The sequence below is a fragment of the Caloenas nicobarica genome, chromosome 8 (assembly GCF_036013445.1).
Source record: "Caloenas nicobarica isolate bCalNic1 chromosome 8, bCalNic1.hap1, whole genome shotgun sequence".
Classification (NCBI taxonomy): domain Eukaryota; kingdom Metazoa; phylum Chordata; class Aves; order Columbiformes; family Columbidae; genus Caloenas; species Caloenas nicobarica.
Genome location: NC_088252.1, coordinates 22,677,321 through 22,700,233, shown reverse-complemented (window position 1 = coordinate 22,700,233; position 22,913 = coordinate 22,677,321). Strand labels below are relative to the sequence as shown.

General features: G+C 45.6%; 1 protein-coding gene across 6 annotated transcripts in view; it reads left to right on the top strand.

Moving 5' to 3' along the window:
* TP63 (tumor protein p63) overlaps positions 1 to 22,913 on the top strand; it is a 108,274-nt gene that overhangs the window by 63,707 nt on the left and 21,654 nt on the right. For all 6 annotated transcript variants that reach the window (XM_065639694.1, XM_065639695.1, XM_065639697.1 and 3 more), the window contains one exon: positions 21,645 to 21,831. In XM_065639694.1, the coding sequence (XP_065495766.1) occupies positions 21,645 to 21,831 (187 nt within the window). The remainder of the gene's footprint in view (positions 1 to 21,644; positions 21,832 to 22,913) is intronic.

Here is a 22,913-nt window from a genome sequence, read left to right as displayed (position 1 = left end):
AATCAGCTTTTCTTTTTTTTTTTTTCCTCTTAGTTAAAAATTGGCTTCTACTGAGAACAACATGTAGGATTAATGTAGTACTTTAAATCTTCAAAGTGTTACACAAACATTACTTCCCTAATCAGCAAACACCTTTGCTCAGTAGGCAAATCAAGAGCATAATCGTCATTTTAGAGAAGGGAAACCAAGGCGCCAGAAGTGCCAAAACTTTCAAACTGATAGTATTTTGGAGTGGGGTGTTTTTTGCCTTTTTTAGAATGTGCTTTTTTGTGTGTGTGGTAGTGTTCAGCATGGGGACTGCCTTTAGGCTGGCTTGTAGAAGCTGCTGAGCTCTCTTGGACTTCGCAAGTGCAAAGCTTGCAAAGCAGCCCGGCAGAGTTCAAACGAAGCATCAGCAGAGTCGCCTCCTCACCTCCCCAGAGGTCACGGCCAGCTGGGAGGCAGCCCACCCCAGGGCAAGGAGGCTTTCCTAAAACGCTACCTGTTTCCCCATACCATCGAGCTGTATAACTTAAACCGTGTCAACTGAGCACTGTTAGAAGGTATTTAAATCCCACAAAAAAAAAAAAAAACTTTGTGCAAAAAAAAAAAATCGGTTTGACTGTTTAGTAAGTTACTTTTGGGTAAGAGTTTTCAGGCAGGCTGATGCACGAGGTGTATTGCTCACCTTGCAGACAAAGACTGTCCTTAGAGAAGGTGATTCCTTTCCTTAGGTCAGCTGAAATATCACAGTTGTTGTAGGTATTATTTCCCTGCCAAATTGATACAGAACAAGCAGCAGTTTGGCAGTGTGCTGAAGCAAGGGTAATTTTGTGTGTGTTGCGCTGGTGGTGCTGTGTACAGTGAGGGCTCAGCTCCAGTGCTTGGCAAACGATACGCTATGAAGAAATGTCCTACTTTGTTTAAAAAAATAAGTGTCCTGGGTAGGGATGGCTTCTGTATAGAAAGAGCATGAACTTTATTATGCAATGGAAATATTTTCTTGAGGTTTTGCTGTGTGCAGGTGTGTCAGATTTCTTATTGTAAACACAATAGGATAGCTACCCATATAAAAGCTTATATCCTCTTGCAAATAGATCTGAGTATTTATACAAACTTTATTGTTTCCAGTTGTTAAAGATAACCCTTAAAAACTGGAGCAAAACATGGTGGAGCCACAGGAGGAAAATGCTACTTCTGCCTCTTTTTTTGGATGTGTTCTATGCGAGTGGGTCTTTTTAAGGAGAGCAAAAAATTACTTCTCTGATTAAATTGAGTGTTTTATGATCTGCTGATACATGTTAGCTGCTGAAGTTCACCTAAATTCAGCTTTACAGAAACCTGCAAAATGTGCTACCGGACAGCAGCGCTCAAAGGCTGACCTGTCTTTCCTGAGCAAACGAAGCGGGACTCGGCTCTAAGTGTTCTGGCGTTGTTGTTAGCTGTGATGGTCATGCTGCCTTACAGAGCATCCCTGCAGGGCTGCCACACGGGGCTCTTTGCCCTGGGGGTGCACCACGCTTTCCTCCTGGGGAGAAGATCCGTGATGCCCCGAGATGCTCTTGCTGGAAGCAGCGTGGACCAGCAGTGGGTTTGGCCCTGGGCCCAGCTGCGGAGCTGCTCCTGCCCTGTGATTTAGATGTAGTCTGGGTAACATTGTGCAAGTCATTCCCTTTGTTTCTATTGCCCCTCTTCCCCCCTTTTCATACTCCCACCCGCAGATATGGGGCTGTGTCACCGTGATCCCGTGTTGTAAAGCATTTAGACCCTTGATGTGAAATGCCCGGGGGTGACTGTGGGGGACTGCTCCTTGCTGTGCATCCCGTATCACTAACCTTAGCTTTCAGGCCTCTTCTTTTGACTTATTTACGTGACTTCAAAGTGTCGTTACAAACTAACTTTTGAAGGCACCAAAACGTATCTCCAGGCTAAAGCTTGAAGCTGCTTGAGTGCCACTTGGGTTATTGCTTCCCCTGCTTCAGATCTTGAGCTTTACAGGTGTCAAGTCCACCAGGTGTAAAAATTATTGACGCAGAGGCTGTTTGAGGGCAGTGGCATGAAGGAAAGCCTCTTCCTGGTATGTAGCCCGAGCACGATGCTGTACCAGCACTTCGATGGTAGCTGCGGTGCTGAGCCTCAGCAAACTCACCCTGCCGCTTGTCGGGGCTTATTAGCTCAACCGTGTGGGCTGTGGCTGGGAGCTGACTTCTTCCTGACCTTGCAAGGGGAGCAGAGTGAGCCCAAGCTTGCTACCAAACCTGCACCCAGAGCTCCTTGGAACCCCCTTAAAATGAGGGGCTGGAAGAGATTCCCATGGGGAAGGGGTGGGAGCTGTGCCCCTGGGCTTGGTGCCCAGCCTGGAGGGTGTTCACAGGGCAGTCAGCACACTCGCTCTGTTTGCATTTAAGCGTCAGCATTGCCATGGGTGGGAGAGAAGAAGTCTTCCTGTGAGATGTTTGTTGGGTGGCTGAGCACTGAATGACACCTCTTCATTAATCAGTGAGGTGGTGGCTGGTTTTGTGGTGAGTTCCTTGTCTCCCATCTCTTTTGCTGCAAACTGCTCACATTACTTGTACTTAGCCTTTTTTTTTTTTTTTTTTTGAACCATCCTTGGTGTGTTCTTGTGGGCATATGAGCAAAGGGAACTCCAACAAAAAACAGTCTGTGCATTTTGAGATATCCTACTAAAATCTTTTACAGTACTGGAAGCCATAAAGGAAGTGGGGAGGCCTAGGAAAAGCTTCAGAAAAGTCATCATTAGTTCCATAAGGTTTGACAAATTATGTGGACCGATCGCTTTGCGATGCAGTTTCTCTAAGGAATTAATAAACTGGACCTTTATTTGGCATCCCTTTTGCGTGTGGACTCCTCTGAGTAATTTTTGCTTTCTGCAGCCCTCTCGAAAGGGCTGCAGAAGTTGCAGTCTGTCTTTCTGGGTTTGCAGACTGATCTGTGCAAGGTACGAATGGGGAGAACTGGGTTGCTCTGGTGCTGCTGACATTCCGAGGGAGGTCCCTGGCTGATAGGAAGAGCAGCTCCGCAGGCGAGCTGGGTTCCAGGTTGAGTTTGCAGGGACACATGCTGGAAAAAAGCCTTTTCTGTGCTGCACGTCTGATGTTGCGAGTGCAAAACTGCTCTGAATCTGTTACCGCCCTGCCTATTGCAATCAGTTTAATGGGGCTATTTTGTTTCAATATACTGATGTTCATGTTGTGCAATTTATTTCAGGGAAGTTTTCTAAACAGAACTCTTGGGTTCTTTCTCTTAAGTGGGGAATCTTGGTCGCATTTTAAGGGTCAATAAAGCACGTGGCTGAGATTGACTCTGTTGGTTAGTGACTGGGAATGACTAACTCATGACCACTTCCCTCCTTGCCACACAGGTCAGGTCTGAGCTGTTGCCAACCTCCCCTATGCCTCTGGAAGTCAAAGTCCTGGATTGCACCTTACCTTAGGCTGCCCTGGATCATGCTGCATCTGCAGTGTGACCCCAGCGTAACCTGCTTGCTGGGGAAATCAGCATTTCTCTGTTCCCGGGAGTAGCCCGGAGAGCTGTGCGGGACGGTCAGGTATTCCTGGGGGCTCTCCGGCACCGTGCTGCCTTCACCCTGCCTGGCACAGCTCAGCAAGGGTGTAACAGTTCACTCAGCTTTTTTTTTTTTTTTTTTTTTTAAATTTATTGTTATTATTTTTTTCTTTTTCCACTGGCCATACCAATCTGATTACACCTTCAAGGGATCATCTGCCCCTAAAGCTTAATTAAGGAGCCTATTGTCTGACTTGTCACTGACTCACCTGCCACTGTATGAGCTCATGTCTGACTTGTCCTAGGAAGATAGTGAAATATGTCAGGCTTCTCTGAAATATAGCAGGTTTTTGGTTTATTGCACCCCTGACATTGCTGTTGGCTGCTGCAGAGGTGAACAGAAAGATGACTGCCCCAAACTGGTTACATTTATCTAAACTTAGTCGCTTGCTTCTTTGTGCCTTGAAAAACCAGATGGGGTTTTGCTTGCACAGCTGTAGGTATGTTAGAGTTAATAAAAAAAAATAAAAATTAAATAACCTTTGAGTTTTGGCTTCAGGCAAAGTAGGTGAAATGATGTGTTTTGGAGATGAATGCTCTTGCAGGAGGCAAGATGTAGCTTGCAGGAGAACATCTGCAACCAATCCATTCTGTATGAGATGGGGCCAAGACTTGTTTGTATCTCAGTACCTGTTCAAACATGTTGTAGCACAGCAAAAAGAGGTTTTGAATGCATTGAGAAAGGGTGGGTAAGAAGGGAAAGAGACATCAAGCTGAATGTTTGCTGAATAGCTTTGATTTCTTCATTAAACTTTTAAGCACTTTAATAATTTGATTAGCTGCTTTCAGAGAACTGTAGAATCCTTTTTTTTTTCCCCCCCTTTATTAAAAGAAAAGAGAAAAACCCTACTCATCTTGGTGCTGCAAAATGAGCTTGCTCTCTGGCCTGGAGCGAATCTGGTAACCATTCACTACCTTTGTGTACCCACCCTGAGGACTGTTGGTGGAAGGATGTTCTGTAATGCATTGATCAAAGAGTGTGCAAAGATTTAGTTACCAGGCTGACTGCCTGGACACCAGAGTGCAGCTTCCCAGTCAAATGCTCCTTGCCAACTGCTCCCATCCTCTTTGTTCTGCAAGAACTGAATGTGGAATGAATATCCAGCAACTGCCGTTTGCAGAGCTCATTTGCCTGCCTTTTAATTGTGCACTTGAAATGCCTCTTTCTCAAAGCCTGTGGCAGTGTAGAACAGTTATATGACTCAGGAGCAGCTGAAGTGGTGAGGCTGGTAATAGAGGTTCTCATATTGAGGTTCTCATACCATCATACTGATGGTTCTCATCGCCACACTGAGCTCTGTGGTTTTTGGGTGGGTTTTTCTGTGTTTTTTTTTTTTAAGCCGACCCCCAAGATGCACGTGCAGCTGTATTTCTGGTTTGCACACATAACTAATGTGAATTCTGAATGTGCAGACTGTGTGACTGGGATCTGTTGTCAGTGGAGTGCAGCAGCTATTGCTCAGATCACTTTCCTTGTCTTATGGGCAAGATTCCTTGCTGGGGAACTGGAGGGAACTCATTTGGGCTGAATAGGATGGAGAATGTGAACACAGTGCCTCTAAAGTCCTACCAGAGGGAAGGGGCATGCATTCAAAATGCTCTGTTCTATGTGGATGGTTGGTTGGTTGTGTTTTGGTTTGGTTTTTTTTCCTCCTCCTTGTCTCACACAAAATCCTGCTGTGACTTTGCTAAAAGTGCTTGCTTAAGCAAGGCAGCCCTGGTCATGTGCTGATGTTCTTCAAGGCCCAAACACACAAGTGAATTAAGGAACTGCAAGATGCAGAAATGCCTCTCCTCTGCCTTTCATGTAGACAGGGCTCTTCCACTGTGCTTTTACTCACCAGGTTACTCTTATCCCTGTGCCTGCGTGCATTTTTCAAGTCCAAGTGACTCTTCGTGCTGTTGTTCAACTGTGTTCTCTGGCCAGCTTCCAGGAGGGCCTCCTACGGCTTGTCCATGCTTAGCAGGTGGACACCTATGCTAGAGATAACCTTAGGCTCCATGCCACACTGCATGGACTTGCCAGGCTGTGCCTAGAAAGAGAACTGCCGTGCCTATGCAGTGCTGCAGCAACGGGTCGGGTTCATTAGCTCTGGCACGTTGCAGCTTGGGAGTGACAGTCTGGGTGCTGTGCAGAGATGGCTTGGCCGTGTCTGAACTCCTTTCTCCTGCATGTCACGCGCTGGGTTAGCATGTGGCAAGCCAGCAGTCCCTGCAGCTGCGCTGTGGGCCTGCCTTTAGCAGACCTTGAGCAAGAGCACTGCTTGCTTTTGCCTTGTCCTGCAAAGGAGCATCCTGATCTAGAGCGCCAGTCGAGGCTGTGTTCAGGTGCAGATTGTACCTCACTCCCCATGCTTAGGGCTTTAGGTGGCCCTCGTGTCCTTCCTGCATGAAAAGCCCAACGTGTAACTCAGGTTTCCTGTATGGGTCTCTGTCCTGATGTGCCGGTGACTCATGCAATCTTCCTTTCCTGCCTTCAGAGCTGTGTTGCCATGACGGACTTGAGCAGCAGCAGAGCTCATCTGTGGAGAAATCTCCTGGAGAAAGTTTTCAAAATGGTTGGCTATCCAGGGTTTTCTCTGCTTGCTTCGGAGCTCCCATCCCAAAATCACCAAGGAAGGTGGCCAAATCTACATGGTGGGAATGACACTCTCTTGCTCAGGCAGTGGCTTAACTTTCAAATTTTTATCCTCCTGTACAAACACCACCTTGTCACCAGATTCCTCTGGGCACCCCTGTACCACACATTGAAACCTCTGTTTGCTATTCTCTGAATTTCATGATTGAAATTATGCCTCCCAGCCCACTACTAGAATGTGAAAATGGTACCTCTTGCTTTTGCAAGGACGTTTCAAGGAGCTCGCTCTTTGGAGAGGCAGCACATGGAGAAGGATACATCAGCCCGTGTGGGAATGGGGCGGGGGGGCTGGGTTTTTTGTCTGGTTTTTTTGTCTGTTTTTTTTGTTGTTGTTGTGTTTTGTGTTGGTTTTTTTTTCCCTTGGCTACATGAGCAGCTAAAACCTGTAACCTACAGGAATTAGAAGCTCCATGCAGAAAATTAGCTTAGGTTGGTGGAAGAGTTGAGATCGCATTTTTCTTGGCTAATTAAAGGATTAAAGGTGCAGAGATTTAGAGTGAACTGTCAGTGTGCTACAGAAGAGAGCCTTTGATGGTTGAATCAGACTTGAGATTAAACAAATTGCATTTAAATAAGAAATATGTGGCAACAGTTACAGCCTAGCTGGGCCTCTATCTTTTGCTGTTCTCCAGGGTCAGGTAGCTGGTGTGCTGTGACTAGGGCTTCTCTTCCCTCATCAGCTTGCTTCTTCCCAAATGTCTCCCTCTGGATTGTTTCTATATGTTACCTCCACGCTTTGTAAAACTGGGCTTATTTCTTTTCACCCAGTGCTTTGTGCAGTGGAGCCTCGTATGCTACTTTACATGATGATGATTCCGTGGCCCATCGTAGCAGTAGTATGGTTGCATCCTTGTGGTGTGTTTTGTCATATCTCTGATCCTATTTAGGGTTTTTGCATCCTGGTGCTTTGCTGTCTGCAACTAGAGAGCTAAACACTTGTTTGCCTGTGGAGTCTTCTCTGTTGTTCAGCTGTGAAGCTGGTAGATGGAAAGTTTTCTGCTAGTTTAATGGTGTCTTCCTCTACCTAGTGGTGGCTGATAAAATTCTGGAGAGGTAGTTAGCTTCTGCAGGTCCAAAGTCCTTGCTTGCTTTGGTGCCAGCTGATTGTCTTCAATAGGCTATACTTGCAAATGGCTTGCCCGTGTCGGTCCCAACCTTCTTCCCACCTTCTCACTTGGATAGCATTAAAATCAGAGTTGCTAAGGGCCTATTTCTAAGCCTTACCCGTGGTAGCTCTTGCAGTGGTGCGGGGTCGTGAGATTTATGGTAGCTATCTCTGGACAGAGCTTGTGTTCTGCAAGGGCAGGAATTCAGTTGCACAGCATCATGCAGGGCAACAGCACGTTCTGTCCATGGAGGCTTTGCACCCTTCTCTGATGCATCATGTATGAGCTGTAAGGAAAATGGGAGTGCCGGCCAGTGTGAGCCAATAACTTCTTCTGATGTTGCAACTCTGTCTTGTTTTGCTCCATTTTACTTATTTTTAGTGAGGAAGGGGCTTGCCTTTAGTTACCCTCAACCCATATAATATTGTGAAGAGTTTTTGTTTGCTTTTCTTGTTGGGAAGATGGAGGAAATAGCAAAATTGAAGCTGATGAAAAAATCTGCTGGGATTCCATAATCACTCAAAAACATGGCATTACTTACTAATTGGGTGTGGTTAGTTGGGAAATCTGACTTTAAAATTATGTTTCCCAGGGAACTATTCCTGTTCTCATCGTTATCCAGTAACAAAGACTGTTTTTTTTATTTGGGAAAGCAGTCTTGCTTTGAATGGGATATTTCTTCTCACAAAGCATCCATGGCTTGGGGTCTTCAGAACTTACAGTTTACAAATGTAGCAGCACAGAGGTAGCGAGGTCTGTAGGGGCAAAGAGCTGTTTGGTGTTTTTCTTGGAAAACCATCTTCAGATTGGTCATGGGGATTTGCATCTGAATCCACATTCACTCCTGTTATGTTTCCACTTAGGTCATGTAGACGACATGATTATCTTTAAGTTACAAAGTGAAGTCAATTGCTAGGTATTGAGAGACTTGCTGTAATCTGTTTCAAATAATTTATAGATCTGTAACTATGTCATGAAGAGTTTGGGCCATTATTCCTGATGAGTTTACCTAACGGGCTTGTAGATTTGCTTGCTTTATGCATTTGTGCATTCTTGCTGAAATTATAAAGCCACCTAAGAATTGGCTAAAACAGGCATGGACTATGCTGTGTTCAAGCCTTCCATTTCTCATGTGACATGTTACTGCGTATCTTCCATTGGCTTGCATGTCAACTGGGATCTCGTTTTCCATTCTTCTCTTGGGGTGGTGGAGATGCAAAACTGAAGATTTTTAGTTCTGTAAGAGGGATCGGAAGGACTGCTGCTAACACTTCCCAGACTCATTGCAAACCTTCTTCCCTTTCTAAATGTTGCTCTGCAGAATGTTTGTCTTCCCTTAGCTGCCGCAGTTGCACAGCTTCAGGGCTGCTGGTGAGCGTGAGAAAAACAGGAGGCATATCCCAAGCCTGGGATAATCTTGTTGCTCCTCCTAGCAGAGAAGATGCCACAGCATTGACCTCACTAGCTGCCTGGGGGTGCAGTACTGTGCTCTGGAGCTGGGGATGTCTTGATGTCCCAGTGGCTGCTATGTTCCTCAACATGGTTCTTCACAAACTGTTTCCCACAGCGTGTAGGAAAAATCAAAGTCCCAGTTCAGTAAAGCACTTGAGTGAATGCATAACTGCTAGCACGTGAATATTCTTTGTGAATCTTTTGGGTTTTGTTGGAGTCAGCAAGGCTGCTCCCATCCTTAAAGGTAGGCATCTGCTTAAACACCTTGCTGAATCATGTCTTGACTTTGAAAGTAGGCTCAGGAGAAACCACATCAGTTGACTCAAGGACTGTGCTTAGCTAGGTCATTGAGGATGGAAGGAGAGGGCTGGAAGAGGAGGATCTGGGTAAAATACAGATCCCAGAACCTTGCAAATGCTGGTAATAGCTAGTGACTGGGTTTTTGTCTGACTTCCCTGCCATTCATCCGAAAGCTTAATTGTACAAATAAAATGTTTAAAGGTTTTACTTAGTCACCATTCATCATAAGTGTGCTGAAGCTGCTGTCATGCTTTATTGATCTAGCTTAGATCTGCATTATTGCATTTTTATGTTCTTGGTAAAACCATGACTTGCTCAGTTAGGCGTGATTTTCCACACCGCCCCCCCCCACACACACACCCCAATCCTTATGTTTTCTCTGTGACTCAGAACTACAGTATGGCCTCATTGGGTTGGCAAACCCAGAAAACAGAAGGACATTTGTAGAAATGGTTTGGTTCAGTTTGGATTCCCTGTCTTGTAGGAGGAGGAGAGGACCCTTGTCAGATGGTCTTCTTATGCAAGAAGAACATTTGTCCCTGCTCAGTGTCTACATATTAGTTTGTTGCCTTGCTCACCATCCTGGCCAAAAAAGTTTTGCTGGCTTTTCGCTTTAATTATCAATGAAATGCTCTGCAAGCAGGAGAACAATATTTGCATAGATGTAATTCTGGAAATTGAGTGTAATGTGATCAGGAAATGGGACAGGCCCTGGCTGTTATCATGGAAGAGACTTGCTGGTACCTGCACTCTGTTTCAAATGTAATAAGATCTGACTCAGGAAAGTTTCCTGGACGTTAATAGAGAAAACTCAGCGCCCTTTTGGCAAGGCACTCACACTAATCTTTCTGCATGGGAACAAAAGAGATTTCTTCCAAATTTGTAAATCTGTTCTGAAAGGGTTGCCCACAGTACGCTCAAGATTTAGAGGGAAATGGTCTCCTTTGGAGCAGAAAGGCAGGGGCGTGTGTGTGTATGTGTGTGTTCAGGACTTTCTTTTTCTGAGATAGAAGCCAAGGAACAAGGTGCTTGTGTGCGCTGCCAGTGAAATCTCAGCGGGAAGACATGATGCTACTTGCAAGGTATGCACAAGACAAGACCAGAGGCGCCGCGGTGCTTGATTACTGTCAAGGGCTCAGTTGGAACTTGCCTTTGCTCTTTGGCCTGCAGCATTTATGTAGAAATTGGGGACGCTGCTGCTTGCTTCCAAAGCTTTGCCTTGATGGGTCCTGCCCACATCTTAGGTGGGGAGGAAGGGGAGGGGGCTCAGAGCCTATGAAGTAAACAGGAAAATTACTCACCTTAATGATGCATTTCACTGGCACTGCTGTGTTGAGAGCCTGTCAGATTTAATACTTTCTGTCTTTCCTCCCATAGGTATGATTAATACTTTGTTGTAATAGAAGGATGAAGTGGAAGGGTACCTGTACTTTCCCTCAGGTGGTATAAACGGGCGGGGAAGGAAGGCGAGTAGGAGAGAAAGGGGATTGCCTTTTTCCATCAGAGCCATTCAGTCCTTGTTGAAAATGTCCATACAGAAGAGAACTCATTGACTGACTTGGCTGGTGGCCCCTTATTCTATCAGAGCCTTCAAGTTCACAGCTGAGACCCTTGGCCCCCCATTTAGCTGTTGTTCCTACTCTGCGGGATGCAGTGGCTGGTTCCCCACTCAAGGGACAGCCAGGGAGCAGTCCTGCACTTGGTGACAGCACAACATTGAAGTAGGCATGTCTAGCCAAGAAAATACCCACACAGTCATCAGCCTGCTCAAACTACATTGTAGAGGCGGAGTGTCTTGCTCTCTGCTCAAGGAAGACCTAATGTGTTTCGGCTGTGGATTTTAGTATGGCCAACAAACCCCATGTTTCACAGGGGGTAGTCTCAGATGTTTTCACGTTTTCTGGGCTGGGCTGTGGTGTCTCATAGCTCTCACACTGGCTCTGTCTGACCTGTGTCTTTGGATGGAAACTTTGGATGATGAAAAGAGCTAGAGGGAGCTACTGTGGGAGAACCCTGAGCTGTCACATAGCACAAATTCAGGATCTGAAGGTGTGTGTTGCACTGAGGAGACAGGAGTGCTCAGCCAGACCTACCAGCTTTCACTCTGGGTGAATGTTGCTGAAAACTGGGCCCTTTGAAATAAATCTGATATCCCTTGCTTGCACTGAACCACACTGTCTGGAGACGTCCTGCAGTTTGTGCCGGTAATGTGTTCACCTGCAGAAGGGTTGTTGCTAGACCATCTGGAATGGGCAGGGAAGCTGATTCTCCACATAGGTTATGGGTGAATGAAAGAGGGATCTCTTATGGTCACTTGCACAAGGCTTAATAAGTCACAGAAGTCCAACTATGTCTTCAGTAACACTTTAGGAAGGCAAGAAAGAATACAAATCATCTGTATGTGAACTCCTTCAGGGGTTATGTGTCCTTTAAGTAGAGTCCATTGAATCTAAATCAAGAATGAGTGAACAGGAGAGAAAATGTGTCTAGGCAAAGGGTTTAAGTATGATAGGTCAGAAGACATTAAACCTGGTTTTAGCTTTGAATTGCTTGAATCTTCTCTCCTGTGCCCACATATCAGGATGCGAGTGTGCAGAGGCAACCAGTTGCATCTCCTCTGAGCCTGTCACTGACCCACCTAGGAAGATGGACCCATAACAGACCTTTGCCCTTGCAATATGCTGACCCTGTGGCACTTGTAAGTAGGTCAGCCCTTAGGCATGAGCCAGAATTTGGGTGGAAATCTGTCACCATCTAGCATAGTGTCCTGCTTTCCGGGGTGTTGAATGGCTGGTGCAGCCTGTGGCAGAGTGCCTGATACCTCTGGGTCTGACTCTACCCCTAAATTGCAGGCTTGGAATGTTGCTGATTGAAAAGACTACGTTGCCAGAACAACTTCATTGTGTTTTGGTTTGGTTTATTTTTTTTTTTAACGTGTTCTCATGTCCAGCTTGGCTTACCTCTGCTGTAACAGATACTGTACTAACAACTCATTTGGTTTCCTCTGAGATATTAATGAAATCCCCTTATTTGCAGATGAAGGAACCTAAAAGAGTTTTGGAGTTAGATATTACATCTGACATTTCCTTGTACCCTGCTTCTTCCCCTTGATCTTCAGCTGGTGTGGAACTATCTGAACCTGTGATTGTTGAGGACCCAAAGCATACGTTTACTTTCTAGAGGGCTGCAAGGCTTAATCTGGTTGTCTAGGACTCTTACAGCTGACTCATGTTGATGAAACCAGGCTGGATTTTGTGGAAGCAGGCTTATTTTAGAGGGGTTTAGGACATTTGCTTTGCCATTTTCTTATTTTAATTGAGCATGGACAAAAACAATCAGTAAGGACAACATCTATGTGCTGTTGTGGTTCTTCCCTCTGGTACGGTACATTGTCTTTCAGCAGGGGACAAAAATGACTGGGAGATGCACTAAAAGTTGGTGTCTGATTACTCCAGACAATGTTTCCTCTGACTGGTTAGAGTTCTTGCAGTTTGGCTGGTAGGATGGAGCATGCTGGAACACGCAAACTTGAAACAAGTGAGATCTGGGAGGCTAATAGGAAGCAAAAAGCAGCCTTCCTTTTTGGCTGAACCTGAGACAGATGATTGCAAGAAGGTTTAATCCCCCACGCCAAGCTAGGAGAAGGTTTGAAATGGCTAACCTAGGCTTTACTTGAAGCAGTCTGTGAGCAGAACAGGTTCTGGTGCTCAGTACCCAAGGCTGATGTTGTGCACGTGAGTCAGCAGCAGTATGTGGTGGGGTGGGTTTGCTGTGGGGAGCCTGGATGTGTTCTTTCCAGTTCATTTCTGGAGTCTTTTATAAGAAAAGTCTTGTTTCCTTTCAAATATGAATTGAATCAGACCTTTCTGAAGTCTAGGTTAGGTTCCACAAATGTCCCTATGCAGAGGCATACAGGCTTAAGCAGGTGGCAGTTAACAGTGCTGCCAAAAGTTACACATATGCAGAAGGGTATTTTTTGCTAAATCAAGTCTTAGAGGTTTTTACCTGCCTCTTTGGTGAATATGTTCTGGTGTAATGAGTAGAACTGGGATTATTGCTGGTTACATCACTGTCAGAGTCTCTAGCTACTGTGACACTTGGTGTCATACTAATCAACTTACCATTTCATGTAAACAAACACACGTGGTCGTATATGTACTCGCTTGCATTACCTGCAGGCAGGTGTCTGTGTTTTGTATAGATGCAAATACTTGTACCTTCGGTGTAGCACTTTGTTTGCAGTGGGTTCCCCTCCTGCTAGGAGGATGTGAAACAGCTGAGTGTGTTCGAGGACAGTGGAGCTCTGAAATGGAATGGAGTAGTCCGTGGAGCTGCTTGTGCATTCACTGTAACGATTCAGATTCTTGCTGTCGAGTTTTGACTTGCTAATTAGTGTTCAGTAATTGAAACTGGCGTTTTTCAATTCCAATTTTAACTAACATTTTAGTCTAATTTTGTTTACTTCTCACTATTCTGCCAAAATGTTAATGCTTCATAGCCTTTAGGTGAGTTTGGGTAGGTAGTATGAGAGTGGGCTTCCCACAGTGAATGTTTCTTAGTGTTGTATCTTCTTTGCTAGTCAAACAGGTTGGTTTTGTTGTATATTTGTAATACAGAAGACGCTGGGAGACCTAGATATCAACTTGAGAGTCCGTGAGTTGAACAGGATAAAAAAAGAGCCTGTGTCCAATCCTACCCTGCCCTGCCTAAAAAAACCCCTAAGAAACAAAACAAACAACAACAACAAAAACTTTTTAAAAAAAAAAAACAAAACCAAAAAACCCAAACAAAACCAACAAAAAAATGTTATTGACATAGTGCAGCATGAGCCTCCATGAATGGAAGGCTTTATCTGCAAAATCACCCTAAAGAAAAGTCCTTTGAGAAAGGAGATGCCACCAAGATAGTGTTTTACTGATGGCCTGTTAATGCCTGTGTTAATGTCAGTTAATCAGCAGAGCCTATGAAAATAACATCACAGGGATGTGCGGAGTCACAAGCTGGTGGGGCACTGATCCTATGGGAATCAGCACAGGGTTTGGAGCCTGGCACACTTGCAAATCTCGTGTGCTTTGGCCTGTTACATTGCATCAGAGGGAACCATGCTATGGTCAGGACAATTCTTGGGTGTTTTGTTTATGTGTGTAAACTTGTGTTTACAAGAAAGGTATCTGAGAGTGTACCTCAGATTTTGGGTAATGACATAAAATATATGCTCCCTGTGGAAGCTACTTCATTCAGTGAAAATTCCCATGTTATATTGTAACGTGGGATTGCACCATCAGTGGGCATTTGCTGTGACCCACAGGGGAAGATGATGTTCAGCACTGGCTCAGCTTTGGCTTTCAGCTCATTCACCCTTGTTTCTTACCTTATCCATACTAGCAAAATGTTCTGTGTGAAGCAGCCTATCAAAAATGCAAATTACTAGACATTGTTAGCATCTGAAATTTATTTGGGTACTGCTGAAGTTTCAGTTTAGAAACTGTTAGAGAAGCTGGATATGAAACACAAGCAGAGTGTGAGCTGAGTATGCAAGGTAAGGTCATTTGACTGCAGGAATCTTATGGTTTTGGTTTTTAAAGAAATTAATTTCTAAAATATTTCTTAAATAAAATAGACCAACAAAGGAAAATAGCTTAACTAACAAAATTGGATAGTAAAACCTTCCTTTACAAGCCATCACTTTGTATCAAAAAACATGTAAATAATTCCTAGCTTGCCTCTGAAGTTTTCCATCAGAGGTGTGTTTTTTCTCTTCAACCAGGGATAGTTTTCAGTTTATTCTTTTTTCTTGTTCATTTTAAAAAGTGTTTTCAGGACAAACCTCAAGACTTTCATTTGTTGATGAAATAAGTCTGTAGATATGAAACTGAAATGTAAAAGCCCTCAAATGTAAAGTTTTCAATTTTACAGCTATCTCACGGTGCAAAAGTTGTATGGGAAAATATCAGTGTTACTTCTGTTATCATTGTGGCTTTGCTGGCAACGTTAGGTAGGAGTATTCATAAAGCAGATAAGTAGCTTTGAATTAGAATCTCTGGGGAGCCTCATACGAGATGCTGAAATATTGTCACATGAATGAATGAGCTCATTTTCCTAAAGATGGGAGAATCTAGCGGATGATCCGAATTCAGTATTTTGGGGAATTTCAGGGGGTCTCCTACAGCATCACCACTTGTGTGCGTCCCTGTGCACACTCTTCTCAGGCTGCTTTAGCACCGTTCTCTGAGACGGGGTGTGTGGGGTATTTGCGGGGTGGCAGCGAGGGAACTGGATGGGAGTGCTGTGCAGCGGAAATCGTGGGGGTTTGTACGGGGAGGGGGGAACACGGGGCTGCCTCTCTCCACGAAGGTAGGTAGGTGGTTGTGCAGGCAGCTCTGCGCTGCCAGAGGGGAAAAAAAGAATCCTTTTCTCTGCCTTTGCATCAGGCGATAGCACAAGGCAGGAGCTGCGGCAGCTCAGACGAGGACGAGCGCCCCTTTTCAGCGGCTTGCTGGGCAGCACGGCTTCCCCCCAAATCCCCGCCCGTGGGCTGAGCCCCGCGGTTACCCACAGCCGGTGGGGAGAGGGCGAGCGACCCCCCCCGAGGGGCTGCAGGCAAGGATGGGATTCGGCACACCGGGCACCGGCCCGCTGAATCCTTGTCCGCAGGCTACGTTTCTCCGTTCTCCTCCCTGCCGCCCCTCCCCTTCCCCGTTTACCTAAGCAGGTCAACACACATAATATATATATAATTATTATTATTATTATTTTTCACTAAGGTATCCAAGGTGCAGCACCAGCTGCCGTCGGCGTCCGGCCCGGCGGTGGGAGCGGCGCCCGCCCCGGAGCCGCACCGACACGTTCCTTCACGCTTCTCCTGTTTCTCTTGCGGTTTTCACGGCGCTGGCGCTGCCTGTCCCCACGCAGCTCGTGGGTCGCGTCCCCCCTCCGCCGTCCCCTCCGTGCTGCCGGCCGGGGGGACGCGGGGCCCACCTGCCTGATGTCAACATCTCGGAGGGTGAGGCCGGGGAGGAATGTGCCGCTCCCAGCTCGGGCGCAGGTAATTAATCCCTGCGACTGACAGGTGGCAACAGGCGGCCTTTGGCTGCGGCTCTTGGGGAAAAGCGCTCGGAGGAAGGATTTTAATAGCTCATCAGCACCGTTCGTGCGCGCCCGGCCAGGCGCGGGGTGCGCGGCGGCAGGGACGGGGAGGGGGCGGAGGAGCTCAAGGGGAAAACGAAATTTAAGTCGCCGCAAAGGCAGGCGCCCTTGAGTGGATCGCTGCCCATCCCCAAGGGAGAAAAAGAGGGTGACGCGTTTTTTCCTTTGCCCCGGGGAAAAGTTTAGTAAATGTCTGCAAAGCGCTTGTGGAGCTGCATCAGCATCTCCTGCCGCTGGCATCCTCCCCAGCTGTCACATGGTGGTTTCCCCCTCAGGCAGGGGGTGCTCACAGGCCCATCTCACTGGTGTGGTGGGCTGTGAGTCTGGGGGTTGTCATCACCTGTGGTGAATCTGGAGGCACGTGAAGGCTGATCACCTCTGGACCTCTCTGTTGTCCCCGTGGTTTGACCGTTGGCTATGTCTGCTAGCAGCAAGCTGTCTGCTTTTCTCTGGAGCCTGATGAGACAGAGAACTTCAGCCTGGAGCTGCAACACGTCATCTAGTGAGTGCTGGGGTAAAGGTTATGCTGAGCTTATGGTTAAATCTGGCAGGAGATGTCCACATCCGCAGCACTACTGGGAAGGCTCCTCTTGGGCTTCCCTGCTGAACATGCTCTGGATGCAAGTCAGGTCCTAAGATCTGCACACACGTGTATCTGGTCCCAGACATGCTCACAACAATTTTTGGCAAATGAAAAGTTCAATCATTGTTCATCAAAGCAAAAACATTTAAGGTGCACGAGTAAATCTCAATTTTTATTCTTAGTGGGTAACTTCCCTTCTTCCTACTGCCTTTTTTCTTTTAAGAGAATAAACCTTATACAAGTGATTCGCTATTTCTTTGCGACTTCTCATGCTCATCTGTGAAGACTTTGCAAGTAAATGTTGCTTTCCAACTCTTCTAGCACGTTCTTTTTTCCCGTTCTTGGAGTTAGTTTCATAGGGGAAAAAGCACGGCTGACCGATGGCTTTGAAAATGTCAAGTAAAACGAATATAGTGTTCAACTGAGTTGAACTAAAACGTGACTTCTTGAAAGAACTATGCAAAAGATTTGAAAGACCTGTTGATCTGAGCACAAGGGGCTCAGGGAGCTGTCAAGCCATAAGACAACCTCTGGGATCACCTTCAAGTTGACATCCATCAGCATTCACAGAGCTGGCTGAATCCTGCTCCTTTTAAAGACTTAGGGGCTGTAATCCCTCAGCTAGATCAGATGGTAAAACAGATATTAAAGGCAGATTTTCAAAGTAGTGCTGGGGGAATTTCATTGCATTGGTTTTGCAGGGGAACCGAATGCTCAGTGAAAAGCCATTGCAGCTTGTATTGTATAATACCAAGCACTTACTTCCAGAATACTTATGTCATTTCTAGCATAAATTCTCCATTTGGGAGGTGAAAAGTGTTTTGTTTTCTCCTTTAAACGCTTTGTTGACACATCTTCCGGAGAAGGGGCTTGCTGAGAAATCAGACAGGTGTTGCCTGGTGGTGGCTGGCGTGTGTCTATTGTGATACTGAATTACCAGCCAGGGTGCCAAGAGTGGGTAATACAGTATGTCTGCACAGGCAGGTGTGGAGGGCAGGGCTGCAGGCGCTGGAATGTTTTCTTCTTTCCTTTTAAAACATATTATTAAGCAAAAAGCTAGATTCACTGTTGTTCTTAGCAATCTCTTGAAGTCTGCTTATTTGGGCATGACATGCAGCACTCAAACCCCAAAGAATAGTCTGAGCCAAAGCTCTTTCTTCTCCCTCTCGAGTGGATAACACGCCGCCAGGCTCTGCTCTTTTGTTTTAAATAACTTTTTGGTCCGTACATCTGGTAGAAGTGGCGTTTGCACTCCTTAGGCTGTTGGCACAACTCTTTTCCTGCTGCTAGGTAATGACTACTGTCATCTTATTAAAGGACAGGTTTGTTGATTGGGTCAGGCTCATTTTCCCATTTTTGCTCCTAACTAATTTTCCTACAATAGCAAGTAACAAAAGTGCATTGATTAATGATCATGCTCTAGATTTCTGGGAATTGCTGGTCTCGTGATTTTTACCCCTTATACAGTGAGGTTTTGTGAGTTCCTGTAGCAACATGGTGGGCAGGGGGACTGTCACTTCTTGCAAGGTGGGGTGGTTTGGGGACCAAGGGGGAGAGGCACCTGTGCTAAGAGGGGCAACCCTTGCTTACACGGACAGCTCCTGCCTCAGGGCTTTTTTTTCTGGTACTTATTTGCTTTGAAATCTATATACAATATCCTGTTTTGCTCCACGGACATAACGATTATCACCAATTCTGTATGAAGCCACCATGACCTAGTTGTTCACATCTATTTATGCCAATAGATGACTGGGTGTCAGGTTACCCATGGTTGCAGCAAAGTTGGCAGAGTGGGAAATTCAAGCCCCTTACTGTCTGACAGCAGGTACCCCGTGGACAGATTTACACCGGTGTTAAATGACCGGCCACTCAACGATTACATGCTCGCTGGCGGCTGTGCCTGGGGTAGATGTGAAACCGTGGCTCTGTGCCACGGCCCTGAGCCCTGTGTAGTGCCCATGAGGCTTGACCTCCTCTTGCAATCGGGTGACAAAAGGGCAGCGCAGCCCTCCTGCTGTCGTCTGTCTCCGTGCTGGGCCATGCCCTGACCATGTCCTGAAGCAGGGGTGGGCTCCTGGTCACCCTCCTTCTCTGACATGCCAAGCTCAAGGTGTTGGTCAGAGCCTGGTGCTCTTGCGTCTGCCCTGTGTGGTGGGGATGTATATATATATATATATATATATATATATATATATATATCTCTATATATATATTTCTTTGAACAGGCTTGTTCAACGTAACCCATTAGCCTTTGGCTGTTTGTCTTCTGTGAATTTAAGCTGCAGGTCTGACACTTTCCTTGTTGGTTGTAGCCAAAGGGGTCTGAGAGTTGGGGTGCTGAAGGATGGATGAGGAGCAGATCACTTCCTTTGCTGGCAGAGGGGCCATGCTGTTTGACCTGGAGCCTCAGTATGCATCCTAATGTCGGGCACCTCTCCTGTCTTTCTGGAAGCAGTGATTTTTATTTTTTTTCTCCTCCTTGTAACCCCAGCTTTCTGTCTTCTTAAGATATTATACATAAAATTACAGTCAACACAAGTACTGCTGATCCATAACCGAGGGCTGTGTAACTCCTTCCAGTTGTTCAGTTCTCCAAATGCCTGCAGATGGTGGACACATTGACTCATGGTGTGTGCTTTGCCCTCCCTGTGCCATCACACTTCCATATTTATGCTTTTTTTTCAGTCCATCACCTTTAGATGCCCAATTTCTTTACACTTCAATGATGTTAAGGTATCCAAGTGATTAGTTGGCTTTTTGAAATTTTTGAGGCTTTGTGTCCTTGAAACCTCCACAATGCTATTAGCAAACTGATGTGTTGAGGGAAACAATACTTTCTAAATTTTCTTCCTCTTTCAAACACAAGTGATTCTTTTCCTACCTCTTGAGATGAATAGACAACATAGTGAGCTCACTCTTACCTTCAGTAAGAAATTGCGTTTTAATTAAAAAACAATAAGGAATTTCAGGTTTAAAAGATGTACAATATAAATCACCATCTAGATCTGTTTCGCAACTTTTTTTTTTGTAATTGTTTGGCATGTTCCCCATTTCCGCGGGCTGGGTAAATCCTTTGTGTGTTTAATCTCTAGCCTGCAGGCACATAAAATACATTGCACAATTTGGCCTTTGCATCTTAAAGATTTTTTTTTTTCCCTTAGTTTAAATACCTCTAGCATCTTCTCTGCTGTATGGCAGGGTGGCATTGAGTGAGGAGGGAAGGGACCGGCTTGGCTTATTTTTAATCCCCCTCTCCTACCTAGTGTCTCTCTCCCAGCTTTGGTTTTTCCTGTGTTAGCAAGGTGTACACTTTGAAATGCAAATAATCCCTGGATATCGCTAGCTAATCCTTCTGTTGCTGCGTCGCCCGACGCCCACCCATGCATGCACCAGCTCTTCCCATCCTGGCAGGGTGGATGGCCAAGTTGTGCTCTCGACCTGTATGAGCCTGTCAGTGCTCTGTTTGAACAGATGGGACCATGGCTATATCAGCCATGGCTGCTACAGTCATTTTTTTGAGGGAAAAAAACACCTTGGGGCTTTCGCTTTTCTTTCTCTGCAAGAACCAAAGAGATGGAAGAGCGGAAATGCCAGCAATTCCTGTGGGTTACGTGGTTAGAGTTACTGGGAGAGCTCTGTGCTCATGAATATCTGAGCACCAGGAGAAAACGGAATGCCTCTGGAGTGGGGTGCTGATGAAAACTGCCATAATTTGCGACAAGCTCGTACAGCAGAGCAGACTGGATTGTCTCCTTGATGGGGCACATCCAGAAAAATGGATTCAGGTTAGACTATACCGAACCATATGAGAGTTTCCTTGTGGTCGTTCCTGCTAAGCATCTGCCCTCATTTCAGTGCTGTTTTTTGAACAGAAATCAATGACTTCAGCCCATGGCTTAATGTTTTGCTGAGTAAAGGTTTCCAGATGTGAACACACTCCAGGAAAATGCTGCACCACTGTTACTGTTTTAGTAGGGAACATCTTAAAAGAGGGAGTCTAATACATTCCAAATTAGCACAGAGAGTAGAAGCATCTTGTTCTGCTCCAGGTGTTCATTGCGTACCCCAGGACTGTCACAACCTCCCTTTTGGAGCCAGCTCCTGGATTATGCTCTAGGTCCCACCCTCGACCTGGTCTTTGGGCTGTTCAACTCTTCTGAGCTTTGACATTTATTTGTTGTTGTTGTTGTTGTTGTTGTTGTTGTTATTATTATTATTATTATATTTTCCCCTTCATGGACACAATGCTTTCAGTTTAGAAGTGAGGAGGTTGCTATATAGATGATAGGAGAGGTGTGAGATGCTTTTAAAAGATGACTGAAATGTCAGATTTGGCACAACTCTCAAATTACTCAGGGTCTTGCTTTCAAGTACTGTTCAATTTCAAGGTTCATGTTTTCATTCCCCCCGCTCTGCAAAAGTAGGAGGGTTTATTACAAAACAGGATGAAACACTTTACGCATGTGGTTTCCAATGCTTCCAGGATTACAGGGTGTTGTGAAAAGAATAGTGGCCGTTTTGTTAGGTGGGTAATGTAGGTCCCTTGGAAGAGGGGGTGTGTGCCCAAGAGAAATAAAGGCTGTATTTGTCCATGTAAAAGCAGTAGTCTTTATTGGAAGATTTTTGCCTTTGGGAAAGCTAAGATGTAGATTTATACTCTGCTATTCTAAAACAGGTAAAGGTCTGGGGGTTTTTGCAGCTTGTCTGGAGGTGTGGCTATTGTGTGAACAAATGCAATGCACATGCAATAGGTGGTGCATTCAGCTATGTGTGCAAACCCATCTCCATCCTCCTGGCACACCTCCACCTCTCACTGAACATCCTGACTCTCTCTTGCTCTTTTCCCCCAATCCAGTACTCCACCGAATTGAAAAAGTTGTACTGCCAGATCGCCAAGACATGTCCCATCCAGATCAAAGTGATGACCCCGCCACCTCAGGGAGCCGTCATCAGGGCTATGCCAGTCTACAAGAAAGCTGAACACGTCACCGAAGTGGTCAAACGCTGCCCAAACCACGAGCTGAGCCGCGAGTTCAACGAGGGTAAGGAGGGCAGTGTTTTGCTGGCAGCCTCTCTTCAAAGCTGCGTGACTGATGAGCAGCGGGTGTGGGGATTTGGCAGCAGCTTCACAGCAAACCCGCTGGAAGCAGACACCCCTGCAACATCTTTCGCAGCTTTTTATTTCCCGTGCTTAGCAGGAAGCTTCATACTATACTTTAGCTGTCCCTGTGCAAACACGTCCTTGGGAAGAAAGTACTGAAATAAACTTCCACGCCTGCCCGGGTTGGATGGATGTCTGTGCCCATGGCAGGCAGTGCCCTCCTGGCAGCCTCTCTCTGCTCTGCTTTTGCTCCTGCAATGAGAAGCAGCTGTTCTTGTGCTCAGGAATGAGCTTCCATGTCTCTGGGACAGGGATCTAGTAACAGGATGCAATATCATCTCCAGTCCTTAATCCACGCCTCAAAGACGGAGGGGCTGTTTATCTCTAACAGGATAACACTAAGTGCCAGCATCAACTGTAGGCAAACTTTCTGCACATTTAACGCTATCAGTTTAGTATTCATGTTTTAATCTTTTACTTGCTTCTCCTCATGTTAGTGAAGTAGCAGCTGTTTAAAAAATGTCCTGGGGTTTTCTGCAAACTCATGGGTTGGGCTCTGTTTTGCCATGGCTGCTTAAGTTCACATAAGTTCACATATGCATCTGTTGTATTCTACGTGCATTATTTATCTCCTACTGTAAAAAAACATGGTTGGTGTCAGTTAGCAGGATGTCTTAGGAGCCTGGATCCCTTTGCTGGTTACAATGCAGCCAGCTAGACAAGTCCAAAGATAAGCAAGGACTTGGGAGTGTAAAATCAGAGTGGAGTGAGACAGTCCTTTGAAATAGTTTTTCATATTAGAAAGTGCTTTTCTGATAGAACTGCATTTTTTGAGGGTTGATACCTTGTTCCGTGATAGAGTTTTAAGAAAGAAAAACTAGAACTACATATGCTTATTCTGAAAAAACTGTCTATCTAGAAACATGCTCTTATTTCAAGTAAGAAATGAACAGTTCAAATACAAACCAAATTACTTGGATGAACCCATAACAGGCTTTTTCTCCTCAGAATTTAGTTGTACAT